The sequence below is a fragment of the Octopus sinensis genome, linkage group LG25, assembly GCF_006345805.1.
Source record: "Octopus sinensis linkage group LG25, ASM634580v1, whole genome shotgun sequence".
Taxonomy (NCBI): Eukaryota; Metazoa; Mollusca; class Cephalopoda; order Octopoda; family Octopodidae; genus Octopus; species Octopus sinensis.
The window spans coordinates 4,378,236-4,399,619 of record NC_043021.1 but is presented as its reverse complement, the minus strand read 5'-3'; the positions used below and the strand labels follow the sequence as shown (position 1 = coordinate 4,399,619).

General features: G+C 36.9%; 1 protein-coding gene across 6 annotated transcripts in view; it reads left to right on the top strand.

Annotated features, from left to right (window-relative positions):
* The window catches only part of LOC115224461 (RIMS-binding protein 2), a 595,300-nt gene that overhangs the window by 55,320 nt on the left and 518,596 nt on the right, over positions 1–21,384 (top strand). Inside the window, exon 1 of one of the 6 annotated variants that reach the window (XM_029795363.2) lies at positions 2,130–2,679. The exons of the other annotated variants lie outside the window; for them this stretch is intronic. Coding sequence (XP_029651223.1) covers positions 2,614–2,679 — 66 coding nt within the window. The 5' untranslated portion in view covers positions 2,130–2,613. Of the gene's footprint in view, positions 1–2,129; positions 2,680–21,384 lie in introns of those variants that run through there. 6 annotated transcript variants of the gene reach the window in all.

Below are 21,384 nucleotides of genomic sequence, written 5' to 3'. Positions count from 1 at the left end.
TTATTATTATTATTATTATTATATATATATATATATATATATATATATTATATATATATATATAATATATTTATTATATATGAGTGGCTGTGTGGTAAGAAGCCTGCTTCCTAACTGGGTTCAGTCCTACTGTGTGGCATGTTGGGTGTCTTCTATTATAGCCTTGGACTAGCCAAGCCTTGTGAGTGGATTTAGTAGATGGAAACTGAAAGAATCTCGTAACTTAGCAGTTCAGCAAAAGAGGCTGATAGCATAAGTAGTAGGCTTACAAAGAATAAGTCCTAGGTTCGATTTGTTCAACTAAAGGTGGTGCTCCAGTATGGCTGCAGTCAAATGACTGAAAGAAGTAAAAGAATATATATATATTATATATTATATATTATATATATTATATTAAATTAGAGATAAAACCACTATTAGGCAAATCAAACAATGAAAAACTTAAGCCAATACATAAAATTAATTAATTTATATTATTTTAAATATATATCAAAAGTATTAAAAGTTTAATAAAAGATAATGAGTAAAACACTACAATCGTTTCATGGCTGTCCAATTCGTAATAATTCAAGTTATGGTTACAGTCAATCTTCAGGTAATTGAAATATTTATCCTATCTTTCCGTCTACCAAATCCACTCACAAGGCTTCAGTCAGCCTGAGGCTATAGTAGAAAGACACTTGCCCAAGGTGCCACACAATGGGATTGAACCCAGAACCGTGTGGTTGGGAGGGAAGCTTGTTACCACAAGCATCAGCATCTGTAACTGCAAAAAGTTTAAACCATAAAAGACTTCATTTTGTGTTGATTTTAACTTTACATTTCTTCAGCTCTCATTTTTCTGGACTTGTTATTTTTTCTTTTACAATATCAATATTTTATTCAAATATTATTTTACAATATAAAAAAAAGGCATAAGTGGTTAAGAAACTTGCTTTTTGACCAAGTAATTTTGGATTCACTTTTATTTCATGGGACCTTGAACAAGTATCTACTGCTATAGCTCAGGGCTGACAAAAGCCTTATGAGTAGATTTGATAGATGGAAACTGAAAGAAGCCCATTGTGCTTGTGTGTGTATGCAGTCATGGATGTGTGTGTGTGTGTATCTATATAGGCATAGTTGTGTAGTAAGAAGGTTGCTTTCCAACCACATGGTTCTAGGTTCAGTCCCACTGCGTGGCACCCTGGGTGAGTATCTCCTAGTATAGCCTTAGGCTGACCGAAGCCTTGTGAGTGGATTTGATTGATTAAAACTGAAAGAAGCCTGTTGTATATACGTGTGTGTGTGTGTGTGTGTGTGTCTCCCCACCGTTTGTCAGTTTGTTTACGTCTCTGTAACTTAGCAGTTTGGCAAAAAGAGACAGAATGAATAACAGGCTGAGGGGGGAAAAAAAAGTATTAGGCTCGATTCATTCGACTAAAAGCTCTTCAAGACTGTGCTCCAGTATAGCCGCAGTCTAATGACAAACAGATAAAAGATATATTGTGTGCATGTGCGTGTGTGTATACTTTTGTCTAGACACTATGTCCTGTTGTAAACGAGCATCACCGCACAAGAGGGGTTGTTCATTTTCATTCTAATGTTAAAACCATGTCTGGCCATGTGGAAGTATACGTTGCTTGGAAACAAGTTAAGATTAGTGACAGGAAGAGCACACAGGTATCGGAAACTTTCCTCAACAAAATTCAATCTAACCCATGCAAGCATGGAAAACTACGTTAAGTGAGTGACGATGGCTATAACATATTGTAAAATAAATAATCAAACTTTTTCTCCTTTTATTTGCTAATATATTTTTAATCGTGTTTCACCACCAGCTTGCTAAAAAAAAAAGGTAACTTCAGGTATTGAAAAGGTATACCTTATATATATTTATATACTGACCTTCAATGAAGGCTATCAAATACTAGACTGACAAGCTTTCTCGCTGGCCTTTTTCTTTTTTAAACTAAGTCAGGGAGTGACAAAGCCTACTATTTATTATAAAGTGGGAAAAATCATGTGTGTGTGTGTTTGATTACAAGTGTGTATACACAAAATCCGCTGTTACCTGGTCACATTAAGGTGTGTATATGCAAAAGCTGGGATATGTTGATGTTTACCTACCCACATCGTAACAATCAGTCAGTCAGCAATCATTTAAAGTGCTCTTCTTTTCTTCCTTCCTTTCCTCCTACTCTCCTCTCAGATCTCTAATATAGAATTTTAATAACATTTTTTTTATTTATATCTGTCTCTAATACCTGTTGGACTTCCGTGCACTAATGGAAATACCTTACACATATCAGCTTATAAATATATGTCTATGAAGGAATATATTTTTAAAGTTACATCTAGGGCGGATGTAGGTTTTTAATACTGGCGTTACTTGTTGGTTTTGATTATTTAAAAACTGGCAAAAAAATTTTCAATGCTTCTTTTACGAAAGCTAAGAGTTTAAAAAACATTGCTGTCATACTTTCTATACACATATGAATACGTATATACTTTAATATATACACAAACGATCTAGCATACATATATAAATATATGTATATATAAAGGTATATATATATATTTATGTATATTGATAGTTGACGTAGATTTTTTTTTTACCACCTGCTGTCAGCTATGGAATGTGTAGTATTACGATCCGACTCCATACACAAAAAGGAGCATGGACAAGCTTCGTTACAGGTAAGGCTGATCTTTATTTTTAATGTTGAAGTTGTTTTTTTTAAAAAATTTTTTTTACCTTAATTAGTAATCAGTGGAGAAATAAGTAGCTGTTTGGCATCGGGTTAACCTTGATTGCGCAGACCTACCTATGATCAAAAGCATTCTGACCGTAACCAGCTTGGTATTTGTGTGAGTGTGTGTGTAGGGAGAGAGAGAGAGCAAGTAGGACTATACATATTATTATTATTATTATTATTTAACATACTTTTCCTTCCTTTTTATAATAGTAGTGTATGCTTTTGGGAGATTTTGACAGTAGTTTTTAGCAGGTTGAACGACGATGTAGAAAAGCTCTCGTTGTCAAGAAATGCGCAGCCCCCTCCTGAAGTAACGGAATGAGTAAACTTTTGAGCAACAGCTTAATAAAAGTTAGTCACTTAAGCTTGACTTAAATACGCTCGTTATTGATACGTAACTTAATGCTGCTATTCCATTTCTTGTTAATTAGTTTTATATCCTAACGTATTTCTTGTGGGTGAACACATATATATATATATATATATATATATATATATATATATATATACATAGATATATATATACATAGATGTATATGCATGTATGTATGTCATATGTGTATCTGTTACTTGTTTCAGATTGTGGCTATGCTGGGGCATCACCTTAAAAAGTTTTAGTCCAAAAAAGAATTAATCCCAGTGCTTATTTTTATAAATCCTGGTACTTATTCTATTGCTCTCTTTCGCCAAACCAAACTGCTAAGTTACAGGAATGTTAACACACCAACACCGGTTGTCAAGCAGTAAGTGGTAAACAAACACACACACACATATATATATTGGGTCATCCCATAAATAATGCAGTTTTTTTCAATTACATGAACTAAAAGTCGGAGAGGGACAGGATAAACTACCTGCATCAATTTGCTATAAAAGCAGGTAGTAATTTTACCTCATGCTTATTCTTAGTGCAAGTTTTGAAGAGTGTACTTCAGTTTTAATAGTTATTTTTTCAAAGCTATAATGGAAGTGACAAAGGAGCATATTCAACATATTTTGATTTATGCCTTCAATAAAGGCAACAATGCAATGGAAAGTGCGAGGAATATTAATGTAGTATATGGGGATTGGACAATAAGCATAAGCCAGTGTCAACGGTGATTCCAGAAATTCCGATCCGGAAATTACATCCTAGAAGATGAGCCTCGTCCTGGAAGATCTGTAGAGCTTGGCAAGGATGTCCTGCAAACCCTGGTGGAACAAAATCTCCTCATAACTGTCGAACTAGCAAAGAAGATTGGATTTGGTCATTCAACCATTCATTGACACTTGCGTGCCATTGGAAAAGCCAGCAAATTGGGTCAGTAGGTTCATCACAAACTTTCCCAGTCTAATCTCACACAGAGAGTGAATGTGTGCTCTTCTTTGCTGTCACATCTCATGAATGAACCTTTTTCGGACCAAATAGTGACTAGTGACAAGATATGGGTTCTCTATAAAAATGTCAAGTGCCGGAGACAATGGGTAAGGAAAGGAAAAATACTGGCACCCCAGGCTGAAGAAGGTCTTCATCCACATAAGGTGTTATCTGTTTGGTGGGATATGAAATGTTTAGTCCACTTTGAACTTTTAAACCCAAACCAAATGATAACAAAGGAGATCTTCTATGAGCAGCTTAAGTCAGCGCTAGAAGAAAAGCACCATCTTTGGTTTCAAGACAAAAGGTGTTCTTCTATCAGGGTAATGCTTGACCACATCCAACAGGGATGACATTCCAAAGGCCGAAGCAGTTTGAATGGGAAACGATGCCCCACCCACCATATTCGTCAGACATTGCCCCATCTGATTATCATTTATTCCACAGTCTTCAAAATCATTTGGACAGAAAAAATATGAATTCTGTAGATGAGGTCAGAACAGTACTGGAGGAATATTTTTCATCACAGACAAGTGAATTTTAGAAAAAGGACCTTGCAAGTCTACCAGATAGATGGGAGAGCATTGTAGGAAATGAAGGAGAGTATATTTAGATTTAAAAAAAACTTTGTTTTTCTTAATTTTGAAAAATAAAAGAAGTATAAAAAAATTTGTTATTTATGGGATGGCCCAGTACATATATATGACAGGCTTCTTTCAGTTTCCATCTATCAGATCCACTGACAAGACTTCAGTCAGCCTGAGGCTTTAGGAGAAGACACTTTCTCATGGTGTCACACAGTGGGACTGAACCTGGAACCATGTGGTTGGGAAGCAAACTTCTTGCCACGTGGTCATGCATGCACCTATGTGGATATATATTTTGTTTACTCAACTTATTTTATTGCTTAAGAAGTATTGTTATGCTACTATTCTGCGGGTGGGATAGGGGTGTCCTTGTGAGAATCAACAGAACAGCCATGTTGAAGTGGCAACAAACATTACTTTTCAGTAATAATAATAATAATCTTTTCTACTAAAGGCACAAAGCCTGAAATTTGGGGGGAGGGGACTAGTTGATTAGATTGGCCCCCAGTGTTTCACTGGTACTTTATTGATCCTGATAGGATGAAAGGCAAAGTTGACTTTGGCGGAATTTGAACTCAGAACATAAGGATGGATGCAATGTCGCTAAGCATTTTGCATGGCGTGCTAACAATTCTGCCAGCTTTAGTAATAATGATAATAATCACTTAAAATTTTGGCCCAAGGCCATCAAGCTCAAGGCAGGGTATAAGTCGATTACAATGGCCTCAACTTGTACTTATTTTATCAACCACCCACCAAAAAAAGGATGAAAGGTACAGTCAACTTTGGCAGTATTTGGATGGACAAAATGCCACTAAGCATTTTGCCCAGCATGCTACAATTTTGCCAATAATAGTAATAATAAAAATAATGTGATCGTTGCCAGAGCAGCCAACTGGCTTCCGTACCCACGGCATGTAAAAAGGGCACCATTCGAGCGTGATCGTTACCAACGTCGCTTCACTGGCACCTGTGTCAGTGGCACGTGTAAAAAGATTCGAGCGAGGTCATTGCCAGTACCGCCTGACTGGCCCCCATGCAGGTGGCACGTAAAAAGCACCCACTACACTCTCGGTGTGGTTGGCATTAGGAAGGGCATCCGGCTGTAGAAACTCTTCCAGATCAAGATTGGAGCCTGGTGCAGCCGTCTGGTTCGCCAGCCCTCAGTCAAAACCGTCCAACCCATGCCAGCATGGAAAACGGACGTTAAACGATGACGATTATTATTATTATTATTATTATTATTATTATTATTATTATTATTATTATTATTATTATTATTATATTATTATTATTATTATTATTATTATTATTATATTATTATTATTATTATTCTTCTTCTTCTTCTTTTTCTTCTTCTTCTTCTTCTTCTTCTTCTTCTTCTTCTTCTTTTCTTCTTCTTCTTATTATTATTATTATTATTATTATTATTATTATTATTATTATAAAGCTGATAGATTAGTAGCATTGTTATTGTCAGATGAAATGACTGCAATATTTGTTCCAGCTCTTTACATTCTGAGCTCAGATCTTGCTGAGATAAGTTTTGTTGTTCATCCCTGCAGAATTCCTAATAAAATAAAATACTGGCCAAATACCGGGGACGATTTAATCGATTAATCCCCTCCTCTCCAATCCCTGCTTTTTCCCTCCCAATTCCAGGTCTTGTGCCTGAATTTGAAGCTACAATAATTTCTATTTGAATTAAGTACATTTCCTGTTATGTTTCCACATGACATTTGAAATCTGCAGCCACATTGATATTTCACAGCTTGAAGTTGTATCATAATTATTTCTTTTGTCACTGAATAGCTTTCACTATACTATTATTTCCATAACCCCACAACCAGCACCACTTATTTCCTATACATACATACTCTCCATATACCAAATAAAAGGGGTGGGGGTTGAATAAGCAGTTGAGTTGGACATTTGTTTAAATTCATATAAACAGTGGGGTTGGAAAACCGACAACTGTATAGTGGTAACTGTATAAAATTTAAAATTTTTTCTAGATTGTCGCCCTTGACTTTTTTTAAAAAAAACAGTTTTGCTCAAGAACACAATTCACCACCCAGTGTAAGAATTGAAATCACAATCTAGCGATTGTAAGTGCAACACCCTAACCACTATGCCATGCACCCTCATTTATATATATATGTGTATATATACATACAAGTCCCACCATTCTAGCAAGGAAGGCAGACATTAAATGATGATGATATATATATATATATAAATTACGTGAATGTAAATCTCTCCTATTTTTCTGTTCTTTGATTCTTTTTTTTTTTTTTTTTACAAAATTCAGTTGGTCATGAAATTAAAGTTTTCCTGTCCTTAGACTGCAACCATGCTGGGGCACCACCTTGAATAATTTTTAGTTGAATGATTTACCCCTCTATACTTACTTTTTGTTTAAGCCTAGTACTTATTCTATCAGTTTCTATTGCCAAATTGCTAAGTTATGGGGATGTAAACAAACCAACACTGGTTGTCAAGTGCTGACAGGACAAACATAAACACAAAAGCAGATACAAATATATATATATATATATGACAGGCTTTTTTTGGTTTCTGTCTACCAAATCCACTCACAAGTCTTTGGTCAGCCTGAGGCTATAGAAGACACTTGTCCAAGGTGACGCACAGTGGAACTGAACCTGGAATCATATGGTTGGGAAGTAAGCTTCTCACTGCACCCCCACGTTCATTTAGTTTTTAAATATTTTTAGTTTTATTTGTTTTTGAATGCTTGTCTAAAATTGCTAGAATGAAACTGAAACTTTCACAAGAGAATTCAGAAAATGTGATTAGAAAACTTAGAAATTCATTGATTTTTTTTTCTTTTTCCTTTCAATATTATTTTAAAATGAACTTAATGCTAAAATTCCTTTACTTCTGGTTAACTGCCAGATAAAATTTAAAGGAAAAAATATAAAAAAAAAACAACACTTTAGACCAGTGCTTTTCAACATTTTTGCTGGAGCGGAACCCCAAGGAAACATTCCACTGGCTCGAGGAACCCCTGGCTAATAATTTAATTGTCTTATGCACACACATCTGCACAGGAGAATTAAAAATTACTGTCGATTTTAGCAGTTTTGTAACTTCTTGCGGAACCCTGGTTGAAAACCACTGCTTTAGACAATTGTGTTTTGATACTAGAATTCTATGAACAAACTTTATAAGAAAACATTTTGGCACTTTCTACACAGGGCCTGTCTTAGCAGTATCATTGGTCCCTGGGCAAATTGATGCAGTGGGCCTTATAAGTGCTAGTTTATTGATAGAAAGCCATATATCAGAATTAGGCCACTAGACACATGATGCTCCTGGGCTATTTTCTCATTGAAGACATTGTTTGTGCAGTTTGGTCGTAGTTGTTTAGTGGACAGTCATATATAAAACATGGCTTTGTGTTAAGAAGCTTGCTTCCCAACTTCATGGTTCTAAGTTCAGCCCTACTGCATGGCACCTTGGGCCTTCTGCTATAGCTTCGAGCTGACCAAAGCCTTGGGAGTGGATTTGTTAGATGGAAACCAAAAGACGCCAATTGTATGTATATATATCTGTGTGTGTGTGTGTGTGTGTGTGTGTGTTGTCTGTCTGTCTGTCTGTCTGTGTGTTTTGTTTGTCCCCCACTACTGCTTGACAACTGGTGTTAGTGTGTTTACATTCCTGTAACTTAGCATTTCAGCAAAACAGACTGATAAAATAAGTACCAAGCTCAAAAAAAAAATATATATATATATATAGGCGCAGGAGTGGCTGTGTGGTAAGTAGCTTGCGAACCAACCACATGGTTCCGGGTTCAGTCCCACTGCGTGGCACCTTGGGCAAGTGTCTTCTGCTATAGCCCTGGGCCAACCAATGCCTTGTGAGTGGATTTGGTAGACGGAAGCTGAAAGGAGCCTGTCGTATATATGTATATATGTGTGTGTATGTGTTTCTGTGGCTGTGTTTGTCCCCCTAGCATTGCTTGACAACCGATGCTGGTGTGTTTACGTCCCTGTCACTTAGCGGTTCGGCAAAAGAGACTGATAGAATAAGTACTGGGCTTACAAAGAATAAGTCCCGGGGTCGATTTGCTCGACTAAAGGCGGTGCTCCAGCATGGCCGCAGTCAAATGACTGAAACAAGTAAAAGAGTAAAGAGTATATAATGTATTGGGGTTGATTCATTTGACTAAAGACTCTTCAAGGCCATGCTCCAGCATGGCCACAATCTGTCTAAAACAAGTAAAATCTATCCATCTATCTATCTATCTATCTATCTATCTATCCATTTGTCTATCTATCTATATATATATATCTATCTATCTATCCATCTGTCTATCTATCTGTCCATCTATCTATCTATCTATCTATCTATCTATCTGTATCTATCTATCTACCTATATATCTATCTATCTATCTATCTATCTATCTATCTATCTATCTATCTATCTGTATCTATCTATCTATCTATCTATCTATCTATCTATCTATCTATCTATCTATCTATCTATCTATCTATCTATCTATCTATCTATCTATCCATCTATCTATCCATCTGTCTATCTATCTACAAACAGACAGACGGACAGGCAGTGTTGAGGTATATAAATGTTTATAAGTAGCTATTGATTTTTTCCAAGTGTGTATACAGATAGATAGAGAAGTATTGTGTGTATGAGACCATCTTGTCAGTGACTTGTCATTCTTTCTTTTAAATGTTGGTACCACAGCTGTTGCTGCTACAGTCACCTATTTCTGCCCTAAAAAAAAAAATTTACTTTGTCCGTTCAATGGAAGTTTGAAAGAAGCAGAGAGACTAGTAACTGAAGTGGACTATCATTTTATTGAAAGTAATTTTTTAATAGATTCCCTCGTAGGTAGAGCGGAAATAGATACCATGATAATTAACCTACTTCAGATTGGTCATGTGGGTGGTGGTGATGGTGATGGTGATGGTGATGCTAGTATTTGCATTCAGTACCAACCACTTCACTTCTCTTTACATTCTGTACCTATGTACTGAGGACGTGTTTGCTATGAAGTATTGGGTGTTTGTATTCGCTGGAAGTATTTACCCTTTTCCATTTTATTTTTTTCCCCTCCACTGCTACCTCTAGTCCCCATTACATTTTGTAAGGCACTAGTTTAAACCCCTAACAGGATTTAGTCATGTTCTTTTTACATTCCTAGTTTAAACCCTGGCTGAGCATACTTCGACTTTCTTCCTTATTCAAATTAAATACTAGTAATAAACTGGGGCTCATTAGATGAACTAGGGTAAAACCAATTCTATAGTAGAAGATAGTCCCATGTCCCATTTTGAGACCGATAGAATAAGTACTGGGCTTACAAAGAATAAGTCCCGGGGTCGATTTGCTCGACTAAAGGTGGTGCTCCAGCATGGCCGCAGTCAAATGACTGAAACAAGTAAAAGAGTAAAAAAAAGAGTAATATATATATAGGTGCAAGAGTGGCAGTGTGGTAAGAAGTTTGTTTTTCAACCACATGGTTCTGGATTCAGTCTCAGTGTGTGGCACCTTGAGCGAGCCATGTGATTGGATTTGGTAGATGGAAACTGAAAGAAACCTGTTGTGTGTGTGTGTGTGTGTGTTTCTCACCACTAGTCTTGATAACCTGTGCTGGTTTGTTTACTTTCCCATAACTTAGCAGGTCAGGAAAAAAAGACTGATAGAATTAAGTACCTTGCATTAAAAAAAAAAAAAAAAGCACGGGGGTGGGGGTGATTTCTTTAACTAAACCTTTCAAGGCTGATTGACCCTCTCTGAAATGTAATGCTTATTTATTCACATTGTTTTGAATTAATCCTATTTTGTCTCATAGCTTTGAGATTTCAATGATGTGATGGTATATTTTCAGAATGACATTGTTGGGTAGGTGTGAGATTTGGATCTGGCCAGTTTGAACATAAAACAGACATCACTTGTTAAGATTTTCTCTATGGGTGTTCTATAGAAATTATGGCCAGCACTGATTTTTGTTATGGCATTTCATACCTGAAACAATGAAATTGAAGATGAAAAAGTGATGGGCATATATGCCATGTTTCAGGAGATTTTGTCCCTTCATCAGTACCCATCTAACCCCTTATTTCTTTATTGCCCACAGGGGGCTAAACATAGAGGGGACAAACAAGGACAGACGAAGGAATTAAGTCAATTACATCGACCCCCAGTGCATAACTGGTACTTATTTAATCGACCCCGAAAGGATGAAAGGCAAAGTGGACCCCGGCGGAATTTGAACTCAGAACGTAGGAGCAGACGAAGTACTGCTAAGTATTTTGCCGGCTGTGCTAACGTTTCTGCCAGCTCGCCACCTTCATTAAGAGGTGTCGATGTTCACCGAGTCCTGCAATTCGCATCAGTTCACGCGGATAGCCGCGCTCTTCATCGACGGACGAGCCGAGTGATCCCCCATCCATCTAACCCCTTAATCATCCATGAACACATTGCTTAAACATGCAGAATATTCTGGCTGGGTTTAGCTGGCTTAAATGCTAACGGGTTTATTAGATTTTCATAAGATTCTGAATGTTTTTTCTTTGGAGTTGTCAAATTTTAAAACTTAACTTTGATTTATCTCTTACTGACTGACTCATCGCCAAGTTTATTTTCCTTATCTATGTTAGTGGGGTGTGTGTTAATTGGTGCATGTGTGTGTGTGTGTTAGTGGTAGTTGGTGAGTGTGTGGGTGGGTGGGTGATAGCTGGTGCGTGTGTGTTGGTGTGTGAGTGTATTGGTAGGTGGATTTGTATGCATCCGTTGGTTCAGGTGTACATATATGTGTGTGTGTGTGTGTGTGTTTGTTGATGTGTAAGTTAGTGTTGGTGCATGTGTGTTGAGGTGCAAGTTGGCATGTCTATATTTATTAGTTGGTGTGTCTGTTGTTGCATGTGTGTGTGCTGTTGGATATGCGTGTGTGTTGGTGTATGTGCATGTGTTATTTGTTGCATGTGTGTTTTGGTACATGTACGTGTGTTAGATGCTGCATGCATATATATATATATACATATATATATATATATATATATATATATATATATTAGATGATGCACAAATTAGTTTGGTTCTGTTTCACTCAGGTGTTTTTCTTTCATTCTGTGTCAAATCTCCATAAATAAATCCATGAATGTTGTTAATTAAAAGGTTTCTAAAGAAACTGATAGAATAAGTACTAGGCTTACAAAGAATAACTCCTGGGGTAGAGCTGTTCGACTGAGACCCCTTAATGTGGTGCTGCAACATGGCTGTAGTCAAATGAATGAAACAAGTAAAAGAATAAAAGAATATATATTTCTTTACTACCCACAAGGGGCTAAACACAGAGAGGACAAACAAAGACAGACAAATGGATTAAGTTGATTACATCGACCCCAGTGCATAACTGGTACTTATTTAATCGACCCTGAAAGGATGAAAGGCAAAGTCGACCTCGGCGGAATTTGAACTCAGGACGTGGCGGCAGACGAAATACTGCTAAGCATTTCGCCTGGCATGCTAACGTTTCTATCCAGCCATCACCACTTGTAACTTAGCAGTTTGATCAGAGATAGAATAAAATAAGTCCTGAAGTCAATTTGTTTGATTAAACCCTTCAAGACTGTATCCCATCATGGTTGCCATCCAATGACTGAAACCAGCATTCTACAGTTTGAAGCTCCTTTAACAAGACAATATGTTACACTTCAAAAGCTTGCTCTGTAATCTTTGATCCATATTTTTCATAGCTTTTTATTTTATCGTATTTGGTAGCACATTTAATAGTCAATAATATTATTGGTTATAGATCTCTAATTGGGCCAATCATGACTCAGTATGCTTCTGATGGTGAAATAGTGACAAGGACTTTGAACAGCAACTGTTTGTCAGTGATGTTTAGATCTACCACTGATGTACGGGAAAAGATATACCAGTTTGCTTGCTTGTGTGAGACTTTTACTTGTTGCAGTCACTAGACTGTGGCCATGCTGGGGCACTACCTTGAAGGATTTTAGCTAAGCAGATTGACTCCAGTACTTTTTTTTTTCTTTTTAAAGTCTGATATTTATTCTATCAGTCTGTTTTTGCTGGTCTGCCGAGTGATGGGGATGTAAACAAACCAACACTGGTATCAAATGGTCATGGGGTTATAAACACACACACACACAACAGGTTTCCACACAGTTTTTATCTACCAAATTTACTCACAAGACAGCGGTCAGCCCAAAGGTACCCCACATATGTACATACATACTCACACAACTATCACACACACGCATCCATCACGTATGTACATCCATCACACACCGACAACCATCACACATATACATGCATCCATCACACACACACACACAACCATTATGCATGCAAACACACAAACACATCCATCCATCCATCTCCACCTCTGAAATTGAGAATTGAGGTGTAGGAGTGGCTGTGTGGTAAGTAGCTTGCTAACCAACCACATGGTTCCGGGTTCAGTCCCACTGCGTGGCATCTTGGGCAAGTGTCTTCTACTATAGCCTCGGGCCGACTAATGCCTTGTGAGTGGATTTGGTAGACGGAAACTGAAATAAGCCTGTCGTATATATGTATGTATATATATGTGTGTGTGTGTGTGTTTGTGTGTCTGTGTTTGTCCCCCTAGCATTGCTTGACAACCGATGCTGGTGTGTTTACGTCCCCGTCACTTAGGGGTTCGGCAAAAGAGAGACCGATAGAATAAGTACTGGGCTTACAAAAGAATAAGTCCCGGGGTCGAGTTGCTCAACTAAAAGGCGGTGCTCCAGCATGGCCGCAGTCAAATGACTGAAACAAGTAAAAGAAAGAAAAGAAAGAATACAAATAACAACCCAAGTTTTTATGTTTCTCTTTATTTTTTTTTTATTTTGTAACTTCTAAAAACCTGAGCTTCACAATGATTGATCTGATTTTTATTTGTAGATTCCATTTTCATAATCTTTATGGAACCTTTGTTTAATCAAGCTTTATATAAACGATTGCAGTAGAACATTTGGTTTTCAAATTTTCCATTGTTCTTTAACCCCTTAGTGCTCAGATTATCAATCAAACATAATGCTTATTGATTCCCATTGATTTCAATTAATCATGCATTTTCTCATATCTTCAAGATCTTGATGGTGTTATTACTTAATGTAGAATAACATTGTAGGGTAGGTGTGAGAGCCTGGATCTGGTCAGTTTGAACATAAAACAGATTAACTATTTTGGCCGGATATGGCCGGTTTAAATACTAAAGGGTTAATCCTAAGAGTTCTGAAAAAACCATTTCCAAAATGAGAAGTTTACATTTTGTCAGCTTCAGTATTTTCATGTCAATTCACACTGTTTCTGTTCCAGTCTGCAACTATTCCAACTTGTCGTTAGTGAGTTCCATTCCCAGACCAGGCTGTGTGTCGTGTTCTTGAGCAAGACACTTTATTTCACGTTGCTCCCGTTCACATGAGTAGCCTATTATTTATCTAGGATATGTGTGTGTAGCAGCTGATAACAACAACTGTGGGAGCAGTAGTCCATTGTGGGTCTCACTTGGACCTTTACAAAAGGTTTATCAATCATTGCAGGCTGGATAATTTTCTAGCCCCAAAGTGGAATCCCAGTCTTACCTATGTTGATGTGTGCATGGTTTAGAAAGATCCTCAACAATATAGGTGCATGTGTGGCTGTGTGGTAAGAAGCTTGCTTCCAATCCCATGGGTTTGGTTTCACTCCCACTGTTAGGAATCTTGGGAAAGTGTCTCCTACTATAGCTTCAGGCTAACCAAAGCCTTGTGAGTGGATTTAGTGGATGGAAACTGAAAGAAGACTGTTGTATATATGTGTATGTGTGTGTGTTTGTCCCCACTTCACATACAGACACACACACACACACACACTTGACAACCAGTGTTGGTGGGTTTACATCCTTGCAACTTAACAGTTGAGACAAAAGCGGCTGATAGAATAAGTAGAATAAGTACCAGGCTTTAAAAAATAAATACATGGGTCGATTCATTTCACAAAAAAATTCTTCAATTCTGCAACCCAGAATGACCGAAGAAAAGTAAAAAGAAAGGAAAAGATAAAGATTAGAATAAAATATTTGATCCTAAGTGTGAATAAAAATACAAAGTGTATTTGAATGCAGAATTGCCCCTTTTGCTTTTTTTTTTGTTTATCTTTTATATCTTTACCTGTGTTTTGTACTTTCACTCCTATATTTGTTGTGACATTTTCAATTTTACTTGGCTCTTCCTACCCACTGGTCATCTAATTAATTAGCTGGGGAAAGACTGCATTAAAAGGTAGTGTCTTCTTACACATTTAATTGTATGGCTAATTTGGTACTGAGCTGTTTGTAAAAATTAGGTAATTGAAACAATTACCTCCTTTGATGCGCTCTAGTTTCATATTATTAATCTGCCATGTTAAGTGCACTGGTTGTACAGGTGCAACTGACAATGATTAGGTTTTTGTCCACTAGCTTTTATTTTACCCTTCAGAGTATACTTCCATGTCAATTTAACAAGGAAAAGAATATTTTATACTAGCAGTCTTTCTAAACATTTTTCTGACCCTTCAAGATGCAGTCTAGAAGTTTTCAGATTTTTTGAAGAGTGACATTTATTAATTTCAAAGAAGTCTTCTTCTTCTAACCGCTCAGTCGAAGTCGACTCTCGGTCACTCGTTGGATCAGTGTCCTCCAGTCAGTTCTATCCTGGGCCACTTCTTTCAGACTGGCTATGTCCATTCCGGTACAAAACTCTAATCTTCAAAGTAAGATTTGAGACTGATTAGTATTTTTATTCATGAAATTAGATAGTTCTGAACCACCTAGTACCTTTGTATTATGCATCATGTATGATACAAGTTTCCAATTTTCTTTGACCACAAGTGTAACATGGGACTTGGGAAAAGAAAGTTTTATATTATGCAGGACATATGAAATAAGGACTAACTAATAGTCTAAAAATGAGCATGTGTGTCTAAGACAAAACTAATGAAAATGTTTTTGAAAGGCAAGAGGTTAAAGCTAGAAGATGCATGAATCATAACTGTTGTCTAACCCTCACCTATGTTAAATGAAAAAGTATAAATGAATGCACGAATGAATTGTCATTAGAGAATCTGTCCAAGTGAGATTGTTTTGTTATTTTTCTCTCCAAGAGAAGGAGTTAAGACTTAAAAGAGAAATTGATAGAAGCAAAAAAAAAACCCCAAAAAAACTTAACAAAACACGCAATCACAGTATAAAGATGCAAGGTGAGGCAACGAAGTTAATTCAAAATGATATTATAATTATTATTTTTTCAAGTAGTTTCAGGATTAAAGTAATGCTGTTTTCATAACCCCATGCTTCTAATCTTTTAGGTTATGGCATATATTTTTAGATGTTTAACACCTACTGACATTGGTGTTACTTATAGCTATTGTTTGCTGTATTGTAGGTAGTGACTTAATGCTTCGTGTTTCTTCACTGCTTCCGCTGCTGCTCCTCGGTAAAAGAAAACAAATAGCAACCATCGTCAGTATTTATAGTCTGATGCATTCTGTCACTGTATATGTTTGTGTTGTGTATAGTTTGACTTTCCGAGACTAGTTTTTAAGCCTACGATTAGATGGTGGTGGTGGTGGTGGTGGTGGTTGGACATGCTCGAGTTTGTAGGTATTGTCAATACCTAAAACTTTTTCTTTTCCAGAATTGTGTAATACTTCACTCTGCTAATTAATTCATCCTTTAACATCTGTTTTCCGTGCTGGCATGAGATGGACAGTTTGACCAGAGCTGGTAAGCTGCACCAGGTTCCAGTCATGTGTTTTGGCTTGGTTTCTATAGCTGGATGCTCTTTCTGATGCCAGCCACTTTACAGAGTGGGTGCTTTTTACATGGCACCTGCATGGGTACTATTTTTGCATGGCATCACCACCACTGACAGGGTCATCAAGTAACCTGCAAGCCACAAACCTCTTCAGCTGCAAGGCAAAAACCTACTACTTAAGTTCATATATATCATGCTTATATATATATATATGTATATAAAATAATAATAATAATAATAATAATAACAAAAAGTGACAACAAAAGAATGAGACCTTGATATCAGATAAATAGAGGATTGTTTATATATGTTATCATTTATGTACACACACACACACACACACACACACACACATATATATATCAATAATTAATCTCTGAACGAGATGTAAACAGTAACTGCACGACATAAAGTCACAGAAAGTGTGCCTAAAGTCAGCTGGAGGAGATGTTCTCCTGGGGCTAAAAGCTACAGTAACACCCACCCTTAGTGGCTAGCCATATTGAGATGGCTAGTATACCTCACATTGTCGTGCAGTTACTGTTTACATCTCGTTCAGAGATTTATTATTGCTTGTATACAGTTTTTCGAGATCAGTGACGAAAAGTTACTGGAAAAACGTTATAAGGATTTGCATTGGGTCTCTCTTCATCGAAAACTGGTGATTGTCGTACGCTGAGGGCAGGTCAAAACTTAGAAACTGCAGTCCGTGTGTATCACTTAGGCTTACGAGAGAGGGATGACCTCCCTTTGCAAATACCATAAGGGCACAGAAAGTGAGCCTAAAGCCAGCTGGAGACGATGATCTCTTGGGGCTACAAGCTACAGTAACACCTACCCTTAGTGGTTAGCCATATTGAGATGGCTAGTATACCTCACATATATATATATATATCATATATATGTATCATACTGTGTGGATTGGGATCTCTGTTGACAGGCAGCAAATTTTAGATTAAATGTTAAATACTTATAATAATAAGTGTGACACTGTGGTAAGAAGCTTGCTTCCCAACCACGTGGTTCTGTGTTCAGTCCCACTGCATGACACCTTGGGCAAGTGTCTTCTACTACAGCTTTGGGTTGACCAAAGCTTTGTGAATGGATTTGGTAGACAGAAACCGAAAGATACCTGTCTTATATTTCTGAGTCTGTGTTTGTCCCCCACCACTGCTTGGCAACCTGTGTTGGTGTGTTTACATCCCTGTAATTAAGTGGTTTGGCAAAAGAAACAGAAGAAGAACTAGGCTTAAAAAACCCCAAATAAAATAAGTCCTGTCGTTGATTTGTTTGACTAAAACCTTCAAGGCATGGCCACAGTCAAATGACTGAAATAAATTAAAGAAGTTACTCTCTGAAGCTACTGGATTTGTTGTGTATATAAACAGAGTAGCTACGTGTTTCTCTGGGATTGGTAAAGTGATCAGTCACCTCTGATGAGACCTCAATAACTGTTGAACATTGATTAAGATTGTTCATCATTTTTATCAATTGATGTTTGCTTGTCTACCAGAAATAGTAGTGAAATTTTTCAGGAATCATAACCAACCACCATACTAGCACAAAGGCAATTGACACAGGATATTGAAGATATATATATATATATCTTTATATATAAAAGAGAAGTTGTGTGTCTGTCTCCTACGATTTAGATTCCTAACTACTCCCACATTTTGCGGTGCAGTTTAACCAAAAGCGGGTATCTTATAGTCATGATTCATATCGAGCCCTTCTGGGCATTAGCGCGCGTCTACGATTTAAAAAAAAATTTACCATAATTTTTTTCCATTTTAATGCATTTTTCCGCTATTATATAAGGGAAGTAATTCTCTAAAAATGTCTACGATGAGTCAACGATTTAAAAAAAAATTTACCATAATTTTTTTCCCATTTTGAATGCATTATTTTGCTATTTTTTGGCTATAACTCTCTAAAAATGCTTATATAGTTATTTCCCTTACAAACCCGAGCAACGCCGGGCAATACTGCAAGTATATATATGTATATATATACATATATATTGTAGGCCTGAAAACTAAAAAGTGGAGTTGATCACAGTCAGGATGCCTTTCTTTGCTTGATCAGGATTTACTCAGGGCTGAACAACATAAACGCTTGTATTGTAATGTAAACTGAACTAAATGCCTCATAGACAGAAGAGATTGAGGTTACTGATAATGTACTGCTGTTGAGACAAGATACTGTCTTTGTGGATTTAATACAGAAGAATAGAACCCTATAAAAAAAGTATCTGTTGTTACACTTCACTATGGTACTATCTGTTGAAATTTACCCATGCATGGATAAATTTGTTGATTGTTCATTCTAGAACAAAGACAATATATGCATGACTGCATACTAGTGAATGTAGGTAATAAAATATGTTACTATCATAATTTATTTGACTTCATATTCTTTAATTCTTAAACTCGTTTCAGTCATTTGACTGTGGCCATGCTGGAGCACCACTTTCAGTCAAACAAATTAATCCCAGGACTTATTCTTTGTATGTTTGGTACTTATTCTAGTGTTCTCTTTTGCCAAACCGTTAAGTTACTGGGACATAAACATACCAACATCGGTTGTCAAGCAATAAAGTACTTAAAAAAAATTTTTTTTTTTATCTTTTACTTGTTTCAGTAATTGGACTACCGCTATGCTTGGGCCCCTCTTTGATGGATTTAGTGGAACAAATCAATCCCAGGATTGAGACTTTTAAAGTCTTATACGTATTCAATTGGTCTCTTTCGCCACAAATTTGTGGGGTTATAAAGGAACCCACTTCAGTTCTCAAATGGTGGTGAGGGACAAACACAAAGTCACACACACACACACATACACACACGTATTCTTTGTAAGTTACATCTTTATATATAAAAGTGAGGTTGTGTGCTGTCTGTCTCCTATGATTTAGATTCCTAACTACTCCCACATTTTGCGGTGCAGTTTAACCAAAAGCGGGGATCTTATAGTCGTGATTCATATCGAGCCCTTCTGGATATTAGCGCGCGTCTACGATGAGTCTACGATTTAAAAAAAAATTTACCATCAATTTTTCCCATTTTTAGTGCATTTTTGGCATATATAAGGGAAGTAACTCTCTAAAAATTTATTATTAAATCTCAGAACGTAAAAATCTATAGTAACACCCCACCCTTTGTGGTTAGCCATATCGAGATGGCTATAATACTTTACATCTCTAAAAATGCTTATATAGTTATTTCCCTTACAAACCCGAGCAACGCCAGGCAATACTGCTAGTTTATAATATGACATTATCAATTATCAAAAACAGAAATATGTGTAACAGATGAAATAAAGGAATACTAAATTGATACTTCATGTCTTCAGCAGTGTCCCATCGTCACGACTACAAGATATGGTTTAACTGTTTTAATATTAACCTACCTGAAACTGCCCCGGAGCTACGACGCACACTTTCTGATTTAAAATTATCTGAATAGGTGCAGGTGTGGCTGTGTGGTAAGTAGCTTGCTAACCAACCACATGGTTCCGGGTTCAGTCCCACTGCGTAGCATCTTGGGCAAGTGTCTTCTGCTATAGCCCCGGGCCGACCAATGCCTTGTGAGTGGATATGGTAGACGGAAACTGAAAGAAGCCTGTCGTATATATGTATATATATATATAGATATGTGTATGTATGTGTGTGTGTATGTTTGTGTGTCTGTGTTTGTCCTCCCAACATCTCTTGACAACCGATGCTGGTGTGTTTACGTCCCCGTCACTTAGCAGTTCGACAAAAGAGACCGATAGAATAAGTACTGGGCTTACTAAGAATAGGTCCTGGGGTCGATTTGCTCGACTAAAGGCGGTGCTCCAGCATGGCCGCAGTCAAATGACTGAAACAAGTAAAAGAGTAAATAGGTGCAGGTGTGGCTGTGTGGTGAGAAGCTTTCAGTCCCAACCACATGGTTCTGGGTTCAGTCCCACTGTGTGATACCCTGGGCAAGTGTTTTCTACTATAGCCTCAAGCTGACCAAAAGCCTTGTGAGTGGATTGCAAAAATGGAAACTGAAAGAAGCCCATTGTATATATGTGTGTATTTATGTGTGTGCACATCACCATTGCTTGGCAACTGATGTTGGTGTGTTTACACCCCTGTAACTTACTGGTTCAGCGAAAGAGACTGATAGAATAAGTACTAGGCTTACAAAGAATAAGTCCTGGGATTGATTTTTTTTTACTAAAACCCTGTAAGGAGGTGCTCCATCTTGGCCACAGTCAAATGACTGAAACAAGTAAAAGAATAAATTAAAATCTCCCGTCAAAAATTTTGTCTTTAATTATGCTGTAGACACCAGATTAATAATGATATAGTTTTCTTCTAATAAATTCTTCATCATTTTTCAAAATTAACTGACGCAAAAGCAGTGTATTTGGTTAGATATACAATAATGAAAGGACTAAACAGGTCTCCTTTCGTAAAACACCACCACTTCCATATTGGCATCTTTTTTTAGTAACCCTTCAACATTCAGATTATTTTGTCAAATGTAATACTTTTTCTTTCACATTTGTCCATTCTGTGGGATGGTTGATGTTAGAAATGGCATTCCATCTGTAGAAACCATGCCAAAATAGACACAGTAGGTTGGTATAGTCTTAAGGCGGCGAGCTGGCAGAATCGTTAGGGGACATTAAACAGTGATGATGATGATGATTGTTCTTAATTAATCATACATTGTCTCATAGTTTGAAATTTTGATGATGTGATTGTATATATTTCTAGAATGGCATTAAAAGGTTGGTGCCATAGACTGGATATGGCTGGTTAGAACATAAATCAAGGATCATATTTGGGCTGGATGTGGCCAGTTTAAATGCTAAGGAGTTAAGGTCACGTTTTTTTTTTTCATTTTTCATA